This window comes from Heliangelus exortis, chromosome 1 (assembly GCF_036169615.1).
Source record: "Heliangelus exortis chromosome 1, bHelExo1.hap1, whole genome shotgun sequence".
In the NCBI taxonomy this organism is placed as follows: domain Eukaryota; kingdom Metazoa; phylum Chordata; class Aves; order Apodiformes; family Trochilidae; genus Heliangelus; species Heliangelus exortis.
In genome coordinates, this window is record NC_092422.1 from 197,759,736 (window position 1) to 197,777,890 (window position 18,155).

At 56.8% G+C, this 18,155-nt stretch overlaps 1 protein-coding gene across 10 annotated transcripts in view; it reads right to left on the reverse strand.

Annotated features, from left to right (window-relative positions):
• The window catches only part of SHANK3 (SH3 and multiple ankyrin repeat domains 3), a 318,859-nt gene that overhangs the window by 38,522 nt on the left and 262,182 nt on the right, over window positions 1-18,155 (reverse strand). For 9 of the 10 annotated variants that reach the window (XM_071734304.1, XM_071734311.1, XM_071734302.1 and 6 more), the window contains 5 exons: window positions 11,581-11,716; window positions 8,745-8,825; window positions 5,766-5,789; window positions 2,453-2,580; window positions 1,454-1,559 (listed from right to left, as the gene is read on the reverse strand). In XM_071734304.1, coding sequence (XP_071590405.1) covers window positions 1,454-1,559; window positions 2,453-2,580; window positions 5,766-5,789; window positions 8,745-8,825; window positions 11,581-11,716 — 475 coding nt within the window. The remainder of the gene's footprint in view (window positions 1-1,453; window positions 1,560-2,452; window positions 2,581-5,765; window positions 5,790-8,744; window positions 8,826-11,580; window positions 11,717-18,155) is intronic. The other variant, XM_071734305.1, reaches the window with a different exon arrangement.

The following is an 18,155-nucleotide window of genomic DNA, read 5'->3' on the forward strand; positions in this document are numbered from 1 at the left end:
TCAGCAGCACTGCAACCTGTGAGCACCTCAGCACTGCCCACATTGATGGGCTCTCCTCCAGCTCAGCAGTGTCAGGAGCTTTCTGCCTGGAGGTGCCATGGCAGGACAGCAGCTTCGCTGACATGGGGCCTGACTAGACCCCAGGGCAGCCCTTGAAACACCCACTCTTTTGTTTTAAGGTTCTCTCTGCTGGTTTGCTTTTCAGATTAATCACACACATTTGATTAGCTATCCACCACTCTCACATCCATCTCCTGTGGGACAGCAGGTAGCAGCTGCTCTCACACAAACCACGTGAGGCGTATATGAGCAGCAGTTCTGTGGATCTGCACATTAAAAAGCACATTTTGAACACTAACCCAGGCATTTTTCAACTATTTCTACATTTGCTGGGACTGTGCTGCTCTCAGTTGTAGCTCACAGCAGAATTTACTTTCTATTTCACTTCTGTGTGCTGAACACAGGATTTATTTTGGTATCACCATCACTATCACATGAGGGGAGATTGAGCTAAGATATCAGGGAGAAATTGTTTGGGGTGAGGGTGCTGAGTCCCTGGGTGCCCAGGTTGCCCCCAGAAGCTGTGGCTGCCCCATCCCTGGAGGTGTTGAAGGTTGGATGGGGCTTGGAGCCCCCTGGACTGGGGGAGGGGTCCTTGACCATGGCAGGGGTGGCACTGGGTGAGTGCTAAGGTCTGGGATTTCATTTGGGTCTCCAACCCAAACTGGTCTGGGATTTCATGATGCCTTAGGGTCAGTTAAAATCCCCACCCCAGCACACCACCCTCCTCTCTGCTCCCTTCCCTCCTCCTGCCCCGCAGCTCTCCATGAAGCCACATGGCATCCCCAGACCTGGCCAACACTGTGCCATGGGATTACCACCTTCCAAACCTCACAGATCCACACAATCAGGAGAAGAAAATGAGCCCCCCCCCCATTGTCCCTGTGCCACCAGCCCTTGCTCACTCTGCCTCCTCCTTCCAGCTCCCTCCTCCAGCACACTCAGGGTTTAATTATGCTGTGAAGCCTTTGGGACAGGGTCTAAAGATGCTGACAGTCAGCAGATGAGTGCCTGTCCCAGACTGTCCTAGTTTTCCTTAGAAGAAATTCCTTTGTTCCCTGCTTCATTGTCTCAAGTGTGTCCCAGCCCACTCCCCCCGCTCAGCCCAGCCCATGGGCAGGTGGAAAGTCACCAACCAGCCCCGTGTGCCAGCACAGGGGGTGGGATAAACCCCAATTCCTGGCAGGGCTGTGGGGAGACTGAAAATGCAGGGGACCTCCAGGGACCTCTGTTCCAGCCTCCCCTGCTCTGACCTGTGTTTGCATTTCAGGTTTCTGAGGACCATGAAGCCTTGGAGCAGAAGCCACACCAAACAGCCCCAAAAAGCCGGTGAACAGCTCCCTGCAGGCAGGAACACCCCATGAGGACAGCCCTTCCCCCCACCTGGCCTTACCTACAGATTTTGTCCGTGGAATTCCTTTGCGCAGGGACACGTGGGGCTTCTCAGCTCCTGCCAGGACCCCCGAGTGTGCTGCCATACCCTGGCGTTCGAAGAGGGACTGGAAGAGACAAAAAAAGGAAATTCCATTCTGGACATCAGCAAGACCCCATATGGCACTGCAGTCCCCTTACCCTCTGCATGTGGGGACACTGGGGCTGTCACCCTGCCAGAGCCTGTCCCTGCCACCCGTGCCTGCAGCTGGAGACTGTCACAGCCCTGGGACAAAGGGGACCTCCCTGGGGACAAGGACAGACCCCAGCCTCACCTCCACCTTCCACAGACCATGGTCCGTACTGCCCATCCCCTGTGTCCCCAAACCTGTGCTACTGCCCCTTGAAGGGTTAACCCTTCTTCCCTTCCTCTTCAGTTGTCTGCCCTGTTCCCCCCCTGCCTGTTCCTCCTGCCTGCTCCCCCTGCCTGCTCCCCCTGCCTGCTCCATCCCTGCCTGCTCCATCCCTGCCTGCTCCATCCCTCCTGCTCCATCCCTGCCTGCTCCTCCTGCCTGCTCCATCCCTGCCTGCTCCTCCTGCCTGCTCCATCCCTGCCTGCTCCATCCCTCCTGCTCCATCCCTGCCTGCTCCATCCCTCCTGCTCCATCCCTGCCTGCTCCATCCCTGCCTGCTCCATCCCTGCCTGCCTGCCCTGTGTCCAGGGTAGCATGGCCCAGAGGTGGCTCTCCAGCCAGGCCATGGCAGCTCCTCTGGCTCAGCCCCATTCTGGCCCATTCCCCCCCAGGCTCCAGGAGCTGCCCCCCCAGAGCTCCCCTCCCCCAGGCAATGCTTTGCTGTTCCCTCATTCCTCCCCATTTCACCTCCCACCTGCACGCTGGGCTGACAGCTCAGGGCTCCCTGTGCCACCCCTCCCAGCCCAGGCTGCTCCTCAGCTCTCTCAGCCCCTCTGTCCCCCTCCCCAGGTTTCCCTGGTCCCCCCGTGCTGTCCCTCTGCCCTCACACTGATCTCTGCGGGTGTGATGCGCCGGCTGGTCGGACGCTGCTTCACGGTGGCTGCCCTGGAGTCTGCTTCCACCATGTCTGCCCTCAGCGCCGGCTCGGCCGCCGCCAGGATCTCATCCAACTTCTCTGGAAAGCCAAACGGAAAAGCAAAGGGTGAGGGAGGGCAGCCGATCCCGGGCAGACCCCCCCAGCCCTGGTGGTCAGGAGCAGCCGAGAGCCCCGCAGGAAGGGGAGCACAGGGCTGAGGATCTGACCACTTGGTTCTTTCCTCCTTAAGGTTGTGGGGTCTTAGTGTAGCCTCCCACCCACCACCATGGGCAACCAGCCTCCCAACAGCCTGGCATGGTGACACCACACTGAGCAGGCACCCCTGAGCTCTGGGGTCTGACCTGACAGCACCTGAGGGACACTGCTCCCAATGCTGACAGGAGCTGGGGCAGCTCCTTCCTCACACGGACAGAGCAAACTCAGCCCAGACCTGGTTCTGATATTCAGGATGAGAGCAAGAGTTGGGGGTGTTCAGGCTGGAGAAGAGAAGGCTGCAATGGAGAGACCTAAGAGCACCTTCCAGTGCCTGAAGGGGCTCCAGGAAAGCTGGGGAGGGACTTGGGACAAGGGCCTGGAGGGATGGGATGAGAGGGAAGGGTTTCCAGCTGCAAAGGAGATCTTGGGGAGTGAAAAATTCTTTGAGGCGAGGGTGCTGAGCCCCTGGCCCAGGTTGCCCCCATCCCTGGAGGTGTTGAAGGGGTTGGATGGGGCTTGGAGCACCCTGGGCTGCTGGGAGGTGTCCCTGTCTGTGGCAGGGGGTAAGATTAGGTGACCTTAAAGGCCCCTTCCATCCCAGTCTGGGATTCAAAGGTAACTGGGCACAGTGGGGGTGTGAGCAGCAGCTGCATGACAGCAGGCAGGGGAAACCTGGACCCTCAGGGACCACAAGCGATGCAGAGTCCATGGGACTCCACAGAGCTACAGCACAATCAGTGTCAGTTCAGGGTTTGTTTGGGACAAATCATAGAATCATAGAATTGACTGGGCTGGAAGGGACCTCAGAGATCATCAAGTCCAACCCATCAAGTCCAACACAGTGAGAGAGAGGCTTGTGCCTGAAGAGCCCTGATGTGTCCATGGGCTGTGGTGTCAGCTGGGTGGTCCTTGTGCAGGGGGTGCTGTGCTGGAGCCAACAGGTCAGTCTTGGTGTTCATCATGACTGCACACCTCCACCTCCATGGCATAACCTCCTCCCAGGAAGAACACCTCCAGCACTCATCTCTTGAAGCTGACAAGCTCTGCCTGCCTTCAGGTACAGCTTGGGAATTCTGGGCTCCTTTCAACCTGACTGCTGACTGTGAAATGTCACCACTGTGGTGTGGGATCTGCTGATCCTGGTGACACAAGCGGCACAGGGAGCTCTGGACATCAGGGCTGTGTTCCTACAGAACCCCAGCACGGCTGACACGAATCAGAGGCTGCTCCAGAACCTCCACAGCAGTAAGCCAGAACTCCTGAGTCACTAACAATGAACCCCAAAGATCTCAGAAGCCCAGACAGGAGGAGCAAGCCCTACATCAGGACAGACACCATGTGGTCTTTGCCAAGGGGACTTAGGTGTCCTCTGAGGCCAACACCCTTGGTGGCAGCTATCCACCAAGACCCTGGGATTAAAGACCTACACCTGCCCCAAGGAAAGAGCTCAGGCCAGCTCCAGAACTCGCCTGGCGCCAGACAGACCTGCATTAGCCAATCCATCCCTGCCTCTGGGGGCCTTCATGGTTCCTCTTCCTCCCTACTGTGCAGCTCCCCATGGAGGCATGGGGTGGTTCAGGCTGATGGGAGAGGAGCTGGCTCATCCCTCATGGCCACACACTGCTGGGATACCACAGGGACATCCCATAGCCAGCCTCAGCAGGGGACAGCCCATGGGCTGATCCTGAAGAGGAACACATGCCAGAAACCTGCCTCACGGGTGCCTCTGGAAGATGCTGCTCCAGGGGAGCCCCGGTGATGCTCAGCCCTCTCCACCTGCCTCTACCTCTGGCTTTATTCCTCTTTCTGTCTCTTAATGCCATTAGTGATACAAATTGCCACCAGCTGCCCATCCATCTGCTGTGCCCTTGGAAGAGATAAGAACATCTTGGAGCAGACCCTGCCTGCCCCAGGCTGCTGGGGCAGGGATGAGGCACTGCTGGAGCTGCCCTGAAAAGAGGAAGCCCTCAGGAATGGGTCCACATTGATGGCTCTGGATGTCCAAAACATCAAGAGCTCTCCACCATACACTTGGGAGATGGCTGCCTTCAGTGGCAGGAGAGCCCTGGTGACCTTCAGCTGATCATTCTGATCCATGGGACCTCTGCATTGCCTCCACCTGTGGGTACTGACAGATCCACTCAGCACAGTGGAGGTATGTAGGGGGAGGTTTCTCAGAGACCTCCCACTCATAAGCCCTACTCAGCTTCACGTCATCACTGTTACGATGGAAGACTCGGTCCCTCACATTTCCTGTTCCTCAGGAAGCAGTTCTCTGCTTCACATTACCAGGACAGAGGGAGTTCTGCTTCTGGGAAGCCAAGAACTGGGGTCAGGACTCCAGACTCCTCCCCTCTGCCTGTGCCGGTGCTGGAGAAATGCAGAGCCCTGTGCTGGCATGGCATGAGCCTTCTGCTCCATTCAGGATTGTTCACTGCTGGCTCTCAGCCCTGCTAAGAACCTCTTGTCTTTGTAGTGTCCCTCACAAGATGTCCACATGGACACCACTCAGTGTAAATGCCATGTAGAGAGCCTGGTGGGAACCATCTGTGCCACAGGCAAGGACATCACGTGGCCTTCAGGGTGGGTGTCCCTCTCCACCAGTCAATAACCAAACCAGCTCTCCCCCAGCTAACTGGGGTAAGCCCCTGGAGCTGCCACAACCCCTGCCCACAGAGCAGGTTAAGTGTCCCCTCCTGCAGGGAGCACAGCTGCCACCTCACCTGGCCAAGCTCCAGAGCCCTGACCTGCAGGAGATGGCACTTTGGGAGCCAGTGGGAAAGGGGAAAGTGTTTTCACCAACACTGAGGTGTCCTCAGCCAACACTGAGGAAGGACAACACCCCGGGGCAGTCAGACCTGGAGGCCCATGGTGGGCAAACATGCAGTGGTGTCTGTGCCACGAGGAGCCTGGCATGACCGCACGGCTGCACCCAGAGCTCCCCTGGGGCTGAGCCTTCCCGTGACAACCAGGGGACGGGGACCTGGGACAGCCCTGGGTGCACCCCGGGTGCCAACTGGGAGGCTGAGGGGGAAGGGAGGAGCCCCAGGACATGCGGTTTCACTCACCCCCTTTTCTTCTCCGCATGGAGGCTTGGAATCAAGAAACAAAAGACAACGTGAATGGCATGCACAGTTCCTGCCTGCGCTCCCAGCTCCAGCCTCTGCCTGCCCTGCCTGTCCTGCCTGCTGGCCCCTGCTCAGAACATGCTGCTGTTCCCCACCAGGATGGGACCCCGGTGCTGGAGCCCATCCCTGCCCAGCCAGGGGCTGCAGCTCCTCATGCATCCCCCTCAGCTCCTCGTGGAGCTCAGAGCCCACCTGGTAAGGGCTGACAGGGGATGGGACCATCCCTGAACCCTCCTCCTCCTCCCTCGGACCAGGAGAGCAGAGCCAAGCTGTGGTGGTGGAAGGTGTAAGACCAGGAGGTGGGAGAGGTAACATGTAATGGAGAAACTCTTTTCAAAAAGGTTTTAATCCCCCCTCCCTGCTCACCCTGCACGCCTCCCAGGGCAGCTTCCCCTGCACCCAGCCAGAAAGGCTGATGCTGTGCCAGGAATATGTGTGTCCAAGGGGATCAGCACCACATGCAGCAGGAACACATTCAAGTATGGCTGTGGGCACAGGGGGTGTTCTGCAAGCTGTAGGACAGGACGGGCTTCAAGGAAAAAGGGTCAGGGACCACCCTGATTCTCCCTTCATGCTCCCTTGAAGGACCTGCAGGTAGAAACGTACCCTCCACCACCACCACCACCCCCCCTCAGGAAAAGAGACAGAGCTCCTGGTAAAACCTGGAGCATCGACCACCAGAAGACAAAGTGCAGGAGGAGGAGGAGCATTCCCCCATTTTCCCTGTGCTGTACTCCCTGGGGATGTGTGGTGGGACTGGACACAGTATCCCCCTGGCCACGGAGCAGGGACAAACCACCAGATCCTCCTGGAAAACACCTGGACTAAGGCCAGTCACCATCTACAAACCCCTGCCCTGGGACACATGGGCAGCTGCTGCTCCTAGTTGCTCTCCAGGTAGAAAAGAAGCAGCATCTAGATGCAAAATCCTCAGGGAGACCTGAAGGACTCATCTTTAGTATATTCTCCAGCAGAGGTCTTTGTTCATTGTGACTTCCTGTACCACAAGCTCACCCTCCCCACACACCTCGAGCCCAGCAGCTCTGCTTGCCAAAACACATGCAAGGGTGTCCCCAGCCTCACTCAGCCCTGGCTGCCCTGGGGTAGGTGGTCCCGTGATGGTGCCCCCCACTACACTTGGCACTTGCAAAGCCAAATGCTGTGGTGGGGGTGGCCTCTCCCTCTGCCAAGGCGCCTGCCTGGTACACACCAGGCTGGCAGTCACTGGAGATGGGCACGTGCAGCTGGGGAAGATGTTCTCAAGGAGGCAACATGCTGCCTGTGCATGCAAGCAGGCACCCATCACACCCATCACGCCAGCTGGCAATGGCTTTCAGGACCAGCAATCAAGAAGTCAAATATGAACCTTGGGGTCTGCACAAAGGGAAGAGCAAAAAAGGGGAAGAAAAGGACTACTGTGAATCCTCTCCCAATGGCTACAGCAAACACAGGGCCTGCAGGTTCAAGAATAATAATAAAGGTCTGAAAAAGCAGGGAACAGATCCTGGGTGAAAACAAGCTAGTGGGTTCAGCATTAAATAAATCAGTGGCCAACAACCTGCTGGGGCAAACCCTTAAATGCTGAGACTTGTCCCTCCAAACCCACCTTTGTGTGTGAGCCTGTACCCTCAATGTCTTTCTTGCAGGAGAACCCTGCAGGGCTGTAAAGCCTGGACATGGATGTAGCACAGTGAACAGAGCAAGAAAGGTCACGGACCTTGCTTACATGCCCTGAAAAAGAGAGGGTGGGGGTGCTGGGGTCTCTGCCCAGGTCCTGCCTCTCTTGGGGGGGGGGGGATGTCTCCTCCCAGGCCCTGTGCCACAGCCAGCAAGCACAGCTCTATGCATTGACAGGTTTTTGCACAGCAAAAATATGAATTAAAAAAACACTAGCAAAAGTGTGAGCTGGGGCAGTCGGCAGTGCCACAGGCCGATGATTGGGGTGGGGGCTGGCAGCACGTCCGACCCCCACCCTTTGTCAGTCTTGAAAACCCTTTTTGGCAAACCCCACCTCATGTATGCCAGAGCTGCATCCTGGAGCATGGCTGCCTCCAAGGAGGGGTCCCTCCTCTGCTCAATGGGCCACGAGGGCCACCTGGCCACCATTCTACTTGCCAGCCTCCCCACTGGCATTGCCACCACCAGCAGAGCACCCGTGGAGCCCCCTCCTCTGTAGTGCAGTGGGAACAAGGGGGGCAAGACAGGCAAATCCGAGCACTGAGGGAAGGGGCTGGTGATGGGAAGGGGTGAGACCTGCACCCCAATAGCCCTTGCTAGGTGGGATGGAGCCCAAGCCATTGGAATGGTGTGGGCTCAATGTGGGCAGAGTAGGAGGGGAGGTTGAAGGGGTTCAGCACAGCGTACTGGGAGCACGGAACGGGCGTGGGAGTTGAGGGGCTCCAGGAGCACACAGGAAGATGTCGATGGAAGCTGGGACACCAAAGACATCTGGAAACGTGGGTAGGCTCAGTAGTGACAGCAGAATGTGTGAGTGTGTGTGCATATGCAAGTGTGTGTGCGTGTAAGGGGGAGGGCAGCCCGGCTCCTCTGGCAGCACACAGCCTGCTGTGGGCAGAGGGAGATGGAAACACGGGGCTGTCAGGGCAGCCCGATGGAGGGGGTGTGGGGGTGCCGAGCCTTTCCGTGAGCCCCCCAGCCTCGTCCCGCTCTCCAGGGAGGCAGCACTGAAGGGGTGAACCTGCTCTACAGGGGGGGTCCCAGACCCCTCCAGCAGCGGGCTCTCAGCCCCCCACACCCGCCACGATGGAGCTGGGTGCAGGAGGGAAGCGTTGCCTGGTCCTGGTGCTCATGCAGACCCGGGGAGAAGGGAGGTTGTGCGAGCACGATGCCTGTGCCGGGCACGGCCCCGCATGCTCCTCATGCCCCCCCCATGCAGGCACCGTGCCCCCTGCCCCTTACCCAGCTCCTCCAGCTCGGCCGTCATGGACTTGGATCGCAGCGTCAGGGTGGTGCTGGGCGCTCTCTTGGGAGGCGGCGGAGCTGAAAGGAAGAGAGACGGCATTTTGCATTTCTTGTCCAGGAACTTACGAGGAGTGGCCAGATGCAGGTGCCACTTCTTCTCCACAGCCTGGATCTCCTCGTACTCGCGGGATGAGGAGTCGCACTGCTGCAGGATCTTATTGAGGCTGCGTGTGGAAGCAAACTTCTTCATGGTCTCGGAGTCGGGGTCCCGAGCAGGGGACAGCCCCGGCGCCCAGGGGTGGGTGGCACGTGCAGGCTGCCCAGGCCACCACAGCCCTCAGCGGAGGAGAGTCCAAGTCATGTCCCCGGGCTGCGCCTGCCCCCCTGCAGCTACCGGAGATGCTAGGGCTATGGAAGCCTCTCGCGGATTAAATCCGTCGGAGGCAGCTGGCTGCCTGCCTGCGGGACTCAGCAAACAGCTTTGATGGCTGCTTCCCCTCCGCACACGCCATGGGTGGAGGGTAGGAGGGAGGAACAAGTCCAGCAGGCCTGAGCTCAGTCTCTCGTTCCCGCCTCGGCGCGGCCCCCAGCGAAACGCAGCAGCCCACCCACCCTCCGCGGCCGGCTCCGGGACGGGGCGATGCTGGGCGGCCCTAGCCCAGCGCTGGAGGCGGTCGGCACATGGCGGGCGCGGGGCGACGCGGGGCCGTCCCCAGGGACCCCCTAGCCCTGCCGGCCCGGGGGATGCTGCATGCCATCAGCCCACCGGAGCGGGGACGAGTTGAAGGCTCTTCCTCTTCACTCGGGGCGCCTCCTCCTCCTCCTCGCTGGCTGACAAAGCGGGATTCAACGCTCCCGGCGTTGCCGTGGCAACCGGAGCTCCAGGCTCGGCTTCTGCATCAGACCCACCAGGGGAGGGTGGGCAGAAAGCGTCAGCCCCACACGGCCCCCAGCACCCCCCCGAACAGGGCAGCTGAGGAGGGGAGACGGGGGTCCAGCACCCCCCTGACACGGACCCCGCGGGGGGCTCAGCTGCGAGAGCGGCTGCCCAGCTCCGGGGGCTCCGCGGTGGGCAGCAGCTGAGGGGCTGGGGGGCGGAAGCTGCAGGAGAAGCGTGGAGCTGCACCGGGGGAGGGGTCCCAGCAGCGGTTCCCGAGCCTCAGCCTTTCCCACAGCTCGTGCTTCTGTGCCGTGACAGTGTAATTACAGCTCTGCCTGTCAGCCTGCAGAGCTGCCGCCCCCCAGGCCCCGTGTGCTGCACCCGGACCCCACCTCCCCCGGCTCCTAGCCCCCCGCACAGGGCTCTCAGCTCCCCAGAATCGCTCCTGCCCCGCAACCTGGTTCCCCCCGCACTGCCCAGAGCGGGTGCAGAAAGGGACATCCTGCCCCTGCTGCCAGCTGCTGCCAGATGTGCCCCTGCCCTCCACAGCTGGTACCTCCAGCCCCAGGGGCTGTCCTGCCCCGCCAACCACCAGCACACCAGCCACTACCATGGTGGGGGGCTGAAGGTCTTGGCTCTGCTCCAGGCCCCAGGGCCCCTGTGGGAGGGCAAGTCCCACCCGTGGCCACCAGCCCCGACCTTGGCCGTGCCCCCAGCAGCTCCCAGCCTCGGCATTCCCAAGAGAGACCTGGCACTCCCAGCCCATGGAGGCTGTCCTTCACCCTGCCACCCCTGTGCTCTGCTGGGCATTGGCCTTGCCCTCACCTCTCCGAGTCCCCACAGGGACAGTTCTGCTCACTGACACCCCACACGCAGCAGGGGCAGCTCTCCATCCCAACCCCCCACCACACACAGCAGGGCTAGGGCTCTGCCATGACCCCCTCTGCACCTCAGAACAGAGGCAGTTCGACCCCTCTCAGGGCAGGAGGCTCTTTCCTCCCCAATACAGCATCCACAGGCACCAGCAGTGGTTTTCATCAAATCACAGACTGGTTGGGAGGGACCTTAAAGTCCACCCAGTGCCACAGTCAGGGACACCTCCGAGCAGCCCAGGGGGCTCCAAGCCCCATCCAACCTTCAACCCCTCCAGGGATGGGGCAGCCACAGCTTCTGGGGGCAACCTGGTCACCCAGGGGCTCAGCACCCTCACCCCAAACAATTTCTCCCTGCCCAAGATCTTCTCTCCATCTCCCCTCTTGCAGCTGGAAACCCTTCCCCCTCGGAGGGTCCCATCCCTCCAGGCCCTTGTCCCAAGTCCCTCCCCAGCTTTCCTGGAGCCCCTTCAGGCACTGGAAGGTGCTCTAAGGTCTCCCTATGGGATCCTTCTCTTCTCCAGCCTCAACACCCCCAACTCTCTCAGCCTGGCTCCAGAGCAGAGCTGCTCCAGCCCTCCCAGCAGCTCCAGGGCCTCCTCTGCACTGGCTCCAACAGCTCCGGGTGCTCCTGGGGTTGGGGACCCCAGAGCTGGACACAGCTTTACCCCAGGGGGGTCTCCACAGAGCGGAACAGAGGGCTGTGAGGGCAGCTTTCAGCTTTCACTGACTGCACACACTCCAGGCAAGGACAGAGCTGCTGCTGTCCTGCAGCCCCCTTGGGGACAGGACCTGCAGGAGGCCTGGCCAGCAGTGGTGGCTGTGCCTTACCAACCCCTGCCCCTGCCCCATCCACCGCCCCCTCCCAGCATCTCCTGGTGTGGCACAGCTGCATGTGCCCCGGGTTCCATGCCTGGCGTGAGCAGATCTTCCCCCTGTGCCCTCCCTCCTTGCCAGTTGTAGCTCAGTAGCCCCATGGCCATCCACCCATGCCCAGATACTCCTGGCAGACCCAGGAGCATGAAGGTGACACTGAGTAACAACCCCCCCCGTTGGGAGAAGCAAGGGACCCCACACCTACCCTTCTTCCGAACAACTTCTTCTGACTCTGGCTTGCGGCTGACAGACACAACCTTCATCACCAGGTGGTTCCCCCCTTGCCGGATCAAGGAGACCACCTGCTTGTGCCCCACCTTCACCACATTGACACCATTCACCTAGGACACAAAGAGAAAGAGGAGTGTCAAGGCTGGCTGGCACTGGGCAACGCTGATGGACCCCAGATAATTTTTCAGGTTCTTTTCACAGCCTGGTATCTACCAGGTATTACCCAGTGACTATCAAGTAGCAATGAACACCAGGGTCTCCATGGGACCCTCACTTTGGGTGCTCCTGGGCACCCCTTGGCTGTCTGGAGCACAGAACAGCTGCTGCAGGGACAGCAACCTCAGCTTGACACAGGACACTACGGGCCAGCCAGGAAAGACAAGAACATGACATTGTGCAGGAAGGGCAGAGTCCCAGGGCCACACTTGCCCAGGACCACTGGCCCGACCCTGTAACTCTCTGAAACACCCTTGGCCAGAAGGACATCAACCCACAGCAGCCACCACAGTGGCCAAAATGTGCCCAAGCTGGGTCAGGTTCCAACGTCTGCAAAGGAACACTTGCTCTTTGGAGTGGGAGTTGGGATAATTTGAGATAGGAAAAAAATAACATCCCTGCTGCTGCTGGAAGCAGAGGGCAGGAAAGGTCCTTCAGCAACAGCCTCAAAGTGTGGGTCCCATGGTTCCAGGCTTTTTCTGGGGGAGGTGGAGTAACACTAGGCAGGGGCTCAACACCAGGAGCCTACAGCTCACCCTGCCCGTACCTCGTGGGCAGCAGGTGAGAAAAAGCAGCCAAAGGGCTAAAGTAACCCAGAAGGTGCAGAATAGATGTCAGACGGCCCAGATGACAGCAGGGGAGGCTGCTCAAGCAGGTGCTTGTACTCTGCAAGAATGTCTGGGGAAAAAAACAACTTCTGCACAATCTGCAAAACAACTTCTGCAAATTCTCGATTCACCCTTGGGTGCCTGGAGATACCCACTAAGATGAAGTGCAGAACCTTGCAACTGCAAATCACCATGGCTGCACACCCAGCTGAGCGAAGTTTCTCTAACTCTTGCTCTTGAAAAATTCAAAACACAAAGAGAAGAACTCATCTGACAAACAGGTTAGCTCAGCGAGAAGATGGCATGAAGATTTTCAGCTCTTTTTCAGCTTCAAAGCTGCGCTGAGTCAACACGGCGTGATAAACCCTGTGAAGGAGCTGGCAGAGCCTGGCACTGCAGTGGGTTCAGACCTGTGGGGAGGGGAGCTCCTACCCATGGAAGCAAACCAGGAGCTGAAGGTGCTGGTGCCTCTGTCCTGGGCACTGCTGAGGCTGCACCCCCAATCCTGGGGTCAGTTCTGGGCCCCTCAGGAGCAGAAAGAGACTGAAGGGCTGGAGAGTGTCCAGAGAAGGGAATGGAGCTGGGGAAGGGGCTGGAGAGCAAGGAGAAGGTCTGGAGAAGTTGTGAGGAGCAGCTGAGGGCCCTGGGAGTGTTGATCCTGGAGCAGAGGAGGCTGAGGGGAGACCTTCTGGCTCTCTGCAACCCCCTGAGAGGAGGTTGGAGCCAGGGGGGGTAGGGCTCTGCTCCTGGAGCACCTCACCACCTCCCAAGGGAGGAAAAAACCCACCAAGACAGAAAAGAAGAAGGCAGCAAAACAAACACAGCAAAACCCCTTCCTCCCCAAGCAGACCCATGCATGGAGGGTCCATCACACTGACCACCCAGGGCTGCCCAGTGTCAGAGCAGCTCGGGACACACACACACAAAACACACAAACCAGCTCTGATCCCAGGCTGTGGTGTGCAGGGATGACTCTACAAGAGGAGCAGCAGCTGGGACTCCTGCCCACTGAATTAAACACTCCAAATGACTGCTGGGCCTCAGATGAAGAGGTGCTGGAATGAGGAAGATCAGACAGGCAGTGCTGGAAACCTGTGTGGGTTTGATCCAGCAACAAAGAAAAACTTGTCATAGAATCACAAAATCGACTTGGTTGGAGGAGGCATTTAAGATCATCAAGTCCAACTGGTTTCGCCTGGAAGAAGACAACAGATCAAGAATCAAACGACACAGAAAGTGTCTACAAAACCCAAAAAAACATAGATAGAAATGTGAAGACACTGTGTGGAACCTGGGCATTAGGAACTGCTGCCTCTGCCTTCTGAGGAGCCAAAGGATGCAGCAATGCTGGCAAACTCCAGGAGGAATTCCAAGCTGAGGGAGAGGGCAAAGGGTGGCAGATGGGCCACCATGCAGACACATGCAAAGCAGTGCTTCTAGGGAAGAGCCATCTGAATGTGCTTCATGATGCTGAACATGGGCCTGGTGGGTGCAGCTCCAGAAAAGTCTTGGAGCTGATACTGACAGCTCTCAAGAATCATGGACTGTGTGTACAGCAGCCAAAAAAGCAACAAAATCTGTCAGATGGAAAGCAAGGGGGGCAGTGCCATGTGGGGCTGTGCTGATCCTACACATGCCCCTTGGTGCTGTCTGCAGGTGTGGTCCAGCAGCTCAAGGATGGAGCAGTGGAACTGGAGAAGGGCAGTGAAAGGCAACTGAAATGGTCAAGGGGATGGAGCAATTGCCCTGTGCAGATAGGTGGAGAAGGCCAGGACACTCCAGTTTGGAGAAGGCTCAGAGAGATGCATGGCCAAGGTGTACAGACACCAAAGGGACTGAACAGGGCCATTGCTGCCACCATCCCCAGGACAATGACATTGGATGCTGGAAGGCCAAGGGAACGGAACACCCAAAATGGCCAGGCACGGGTGCTCTCCTTAATTCACAGCAACTTGTAATGCCCCTGCCAGGACACGGAACTGGGCTAACAGAGCATCAGTCTGGTCCAACAGGACATTTAATACATTGTCTGATCCCTCCAAGCTGGGCAGGATCCAAAGCTTTAGTAGTCTGTCAGATAATGTTCCCATTCTCCTGATCAATGCAGCAGCTTTTCCATGCTCCTGTTCCAGCCTGAATTAATCTTTCTTGAACACAGATTTTTAGGGTGGTGGGTATTACTCCAGAGGAGCTCTCACATGACTTGAGGAATAGCACTAATGTTTCCCCCCCTGTGACTGACCAATGACCCCTCCAGCAGAAGAAAAGACAGGCAAGGATCCTGTGCTCCTGAAGCTCAAGGAGGCACACAGAGACCAGAGCTGCTGCAGTGAAGGTTGAACCAATCTCAACACCAAGGGACTGGCAGGCAACCTTTGGTTTAGATCACCTGGCTACAGCAGCTCCATGGATCACTCAGCTCTACCCACTGAGCAGGGCAACCAGCTCTGTAACATCATCAATCAGAAACAACAATTTATATTTGTATTTCAGTGCAGTGCTGTGTCACCCTGGTCATCAAAATCCCAGATCATGTCCAACAACTCCCAACAAGTGATGTTGGTATGAAACATCAAAGCTGCCATGTGTGGGAAGTGTAAAAGTAGCTGGTCAGAAAGAACTGGACTGTGCCCTGGGTTCAGCACATCTGGCTGTTGTACAGCATGAGAAAAGTGCTTCCTCAAAGAGATGACTCCCATTTGAAGATCCATGCAGTACCCAGCACGGTGCCAGCAGAGCTGGGACAAATTAAATGCTCCCAGCTCAGGTCAGGCTGTGGGAAAAAGAGCAGAATACTGTCCCCAGGCAAGGAAGGAATCCTTTAATGGTGATGAGTACCTAAAGCCATGACAATGCAGAATTTCATTGTTGAAAGAAGACAAAGGCACTATCCTTGCAGCTTCAGCCAACATGCTGAGGTCCATTTGGAACACTTCGTTACCACATTGATGTTAACCACCAAGAAGCACTTTGAGAAATACATAGCACTGCCAGAAAACTGGGGGAGCTGAGTTCTGAGGAAAGACTTGAGAGAATCCAGCATTATGTGGGATCTGGTGTGGGTCTGTACGGAAGAAGCCCGACCCAACACTGCATCACTCGAGTCACGCACGGTCCCAGGAATACAGAGTCACTTAGAGGAATGCAAGCTCTGAAGCCTGAACTGATTTTGCTCTGCTCCAGAGCTCTGTCATGGACATCCACCAGGAGGATGGTGGGTCCACCAACCAGCATACGCATAGAGCATTGGGCAAAACTCAGGGGGCTTCATGGATAAAGCTTCATCAACAGGAACAACCCTGCACATCGCTCCAGAGAGCGCAGCTCTGTGAATGTCTGATCCCCAGCTCCACCTTTCCAGTATCTCATTGCACCCAGACTGGAGAAAAGCTGCAGGATTATCCACATCCTAAGATGTCTTCTGAGAACTTGAGCTCTGAAGTCTCTTGCCCACCCTCCCAGGCAATCACATTCTCTGGGCACAGGATGTACCAATGCAGAAATGCTTTGAAATGGGATTTCACTGAAATCCATCCCTGCAGGTACCCTGAGATCTGACACGAGTTGTCACCCTCCAAGCCGACAGAATTAAACCTCCACACACCAGAGCTGCTGCCCTCATCAGCCCTGCTTCACCTCCCCAAGTGAGATGGGCCCCTGAAGCCTCAACCCTTTTTCCAGCTGGTGAACGGTCTCAGAATTCCGCCCCATCCCACAGCCTGAAACTCTGCCTTGCACCACAGACGTTCTACTCATCTGCCAAAGCTGCCACCAGAACACGCACGTGCACACAACTTGGGAATCTTGTCCTCTGCAGACACCAACCCCCTCTGCCGCATCCTGGATGAGCACCCAAGGCTGACACAGCCAGCTTGGAGACTCCCGTGTCCTTTGCCATCTCCTGCTGCCCCACTCTCTGCTTCCAGCCACCTCCCTGGCTGCGGCTGCTGAGACCTGGAGGTCCTGGTCACTCCACGGCAGGGGAACGATTCCTCTGCCCCCTCTGCCACCTGCAGCCTCACAACATGGGGTTTGGCACTACTGGGAGACACCGACAGAAGCGCTGAGCTTCGGGGGAGTCCAACACTGCCAAGAGGCCTCGCTGGTGAGGGCCCCACACCAGCACCTTCCCCTGAGCTGCTGCTCTCCAAAGAGGCCCCTGCAGGGCTCTGCCACCCTCCCAGGCCACCTTTGTTCCCTTAACCCTGTTTACTGCCCCGTTCCTGATAGACGAGCCACACCGTTATTAAGGAAATCGAGACAACCCCTGTGAACACATCCTCACCTTCACCAGCCCCACGGTGCTGCCGAGAGCCGAGCGGGTTTGCCGCCACCTTCCCCGGAACTGCTCTGCACGGCATTAATTGCGTTTTCATTCTCTAATTTGCTGTTGATTGTGCAGCAAATTAATGGGTTCATTATTTTGCCCATCAATACTCCCCAAACAAGCTCTGTTTTCCGAATCACCTATTTTGTACCCTCAGAATACAGGAACAGCAGCAGCCCTCTACCAGCTCTTGGAAATTTCAGAGATGAGCAAGATTTCGAGGTGCTCGCATCCATAGCTCAGACAGCTCCTCACCCAGGCTCATTTAGACACTTGGGTAGATGTTATTCAAGCCTGTTAATTTGAGTATGTTTATTTTTAGCAAATACTATCTCACTTTCTCCTTGGTTACAGCTGGGAAACTTTCTGTTCCAAGCACATCATATGGATTGATACATCCTCCTGATTTGTTCCAAACTCAGAACAGAACATTTCTCTCTTTTTTTTTTTTTTTTTTTTTTCCCCACCAGAATATACAATTTTACCTTTTACATATAGAAATAGATCTCTACCAGACTTTTCTTCTTTTTTTTTTTCCTTCTAATGCTCTAAAATTTCTTATTATCTTTACGTATTGGCCTTTGATATTTTCTTTGGCTCGCTTTATCAACCTCCTACACACTTTAGCTCAAATTAACCACATTTCCTTCTCCTTTCCTTGTTAACCTTTCCAGCAAGCAGGGGATCCATGTGTCTGTACGCAGTATCAAACTGCTCCTCCCATACCTCTCTGAACTGGGTGATCTCTTGCCCAGCAGATTTCCCCCCCCCAAGTTTTTGGGCTGCGTTTAGTAATGTGTCCTCAAATAGCCCTGCTGTACACCTGCCTGCTTTGATTGGAGCCATCAAGTCTTTTTTTTTAGCCTGTCAAATAAAATTCCTACTGGAGGACATCAGCACTATTTTACCAGAGGCAGAAGGGACATTCAGAAAACGTTCCTCAGCTGAACTCACCTCTGCCACAGCAGCTTCTCACCACCCTACACACCCCATGGTGACACCCAAGGTCACTTGTTAACTGCAATTTTCTTTTCTAGTAACAATGATTTTGTAGGACTGCAGAATACAAACCTGAAACCAAAATATCCACAAATTTATATCTGTGTTTCTAATGCTCAGAAGTTCTGTGTGCACAGGCGTGCATGCTCCATGTCTGCACTGCATTGGAAGTGTTCATCACCAGTTACAGGCTCCTCAAGAAAAAAAATAAAGCATCTAAAACCTGCCGGGGTCTGAGGAAGGATCCCAGAAGCCCAGAAGGGTTTGGGTTGGAAGGGATGTTAATGCTCCTCCAGTGCCACCCCTGCCAAGATCAGGGACCCTTCCCCCAGCCCAGGGGGCTCCAAGCCCCATGCAACTTTCAGCCCCTCCAGGGATGGGGCAGCCACAGCTTCTGGG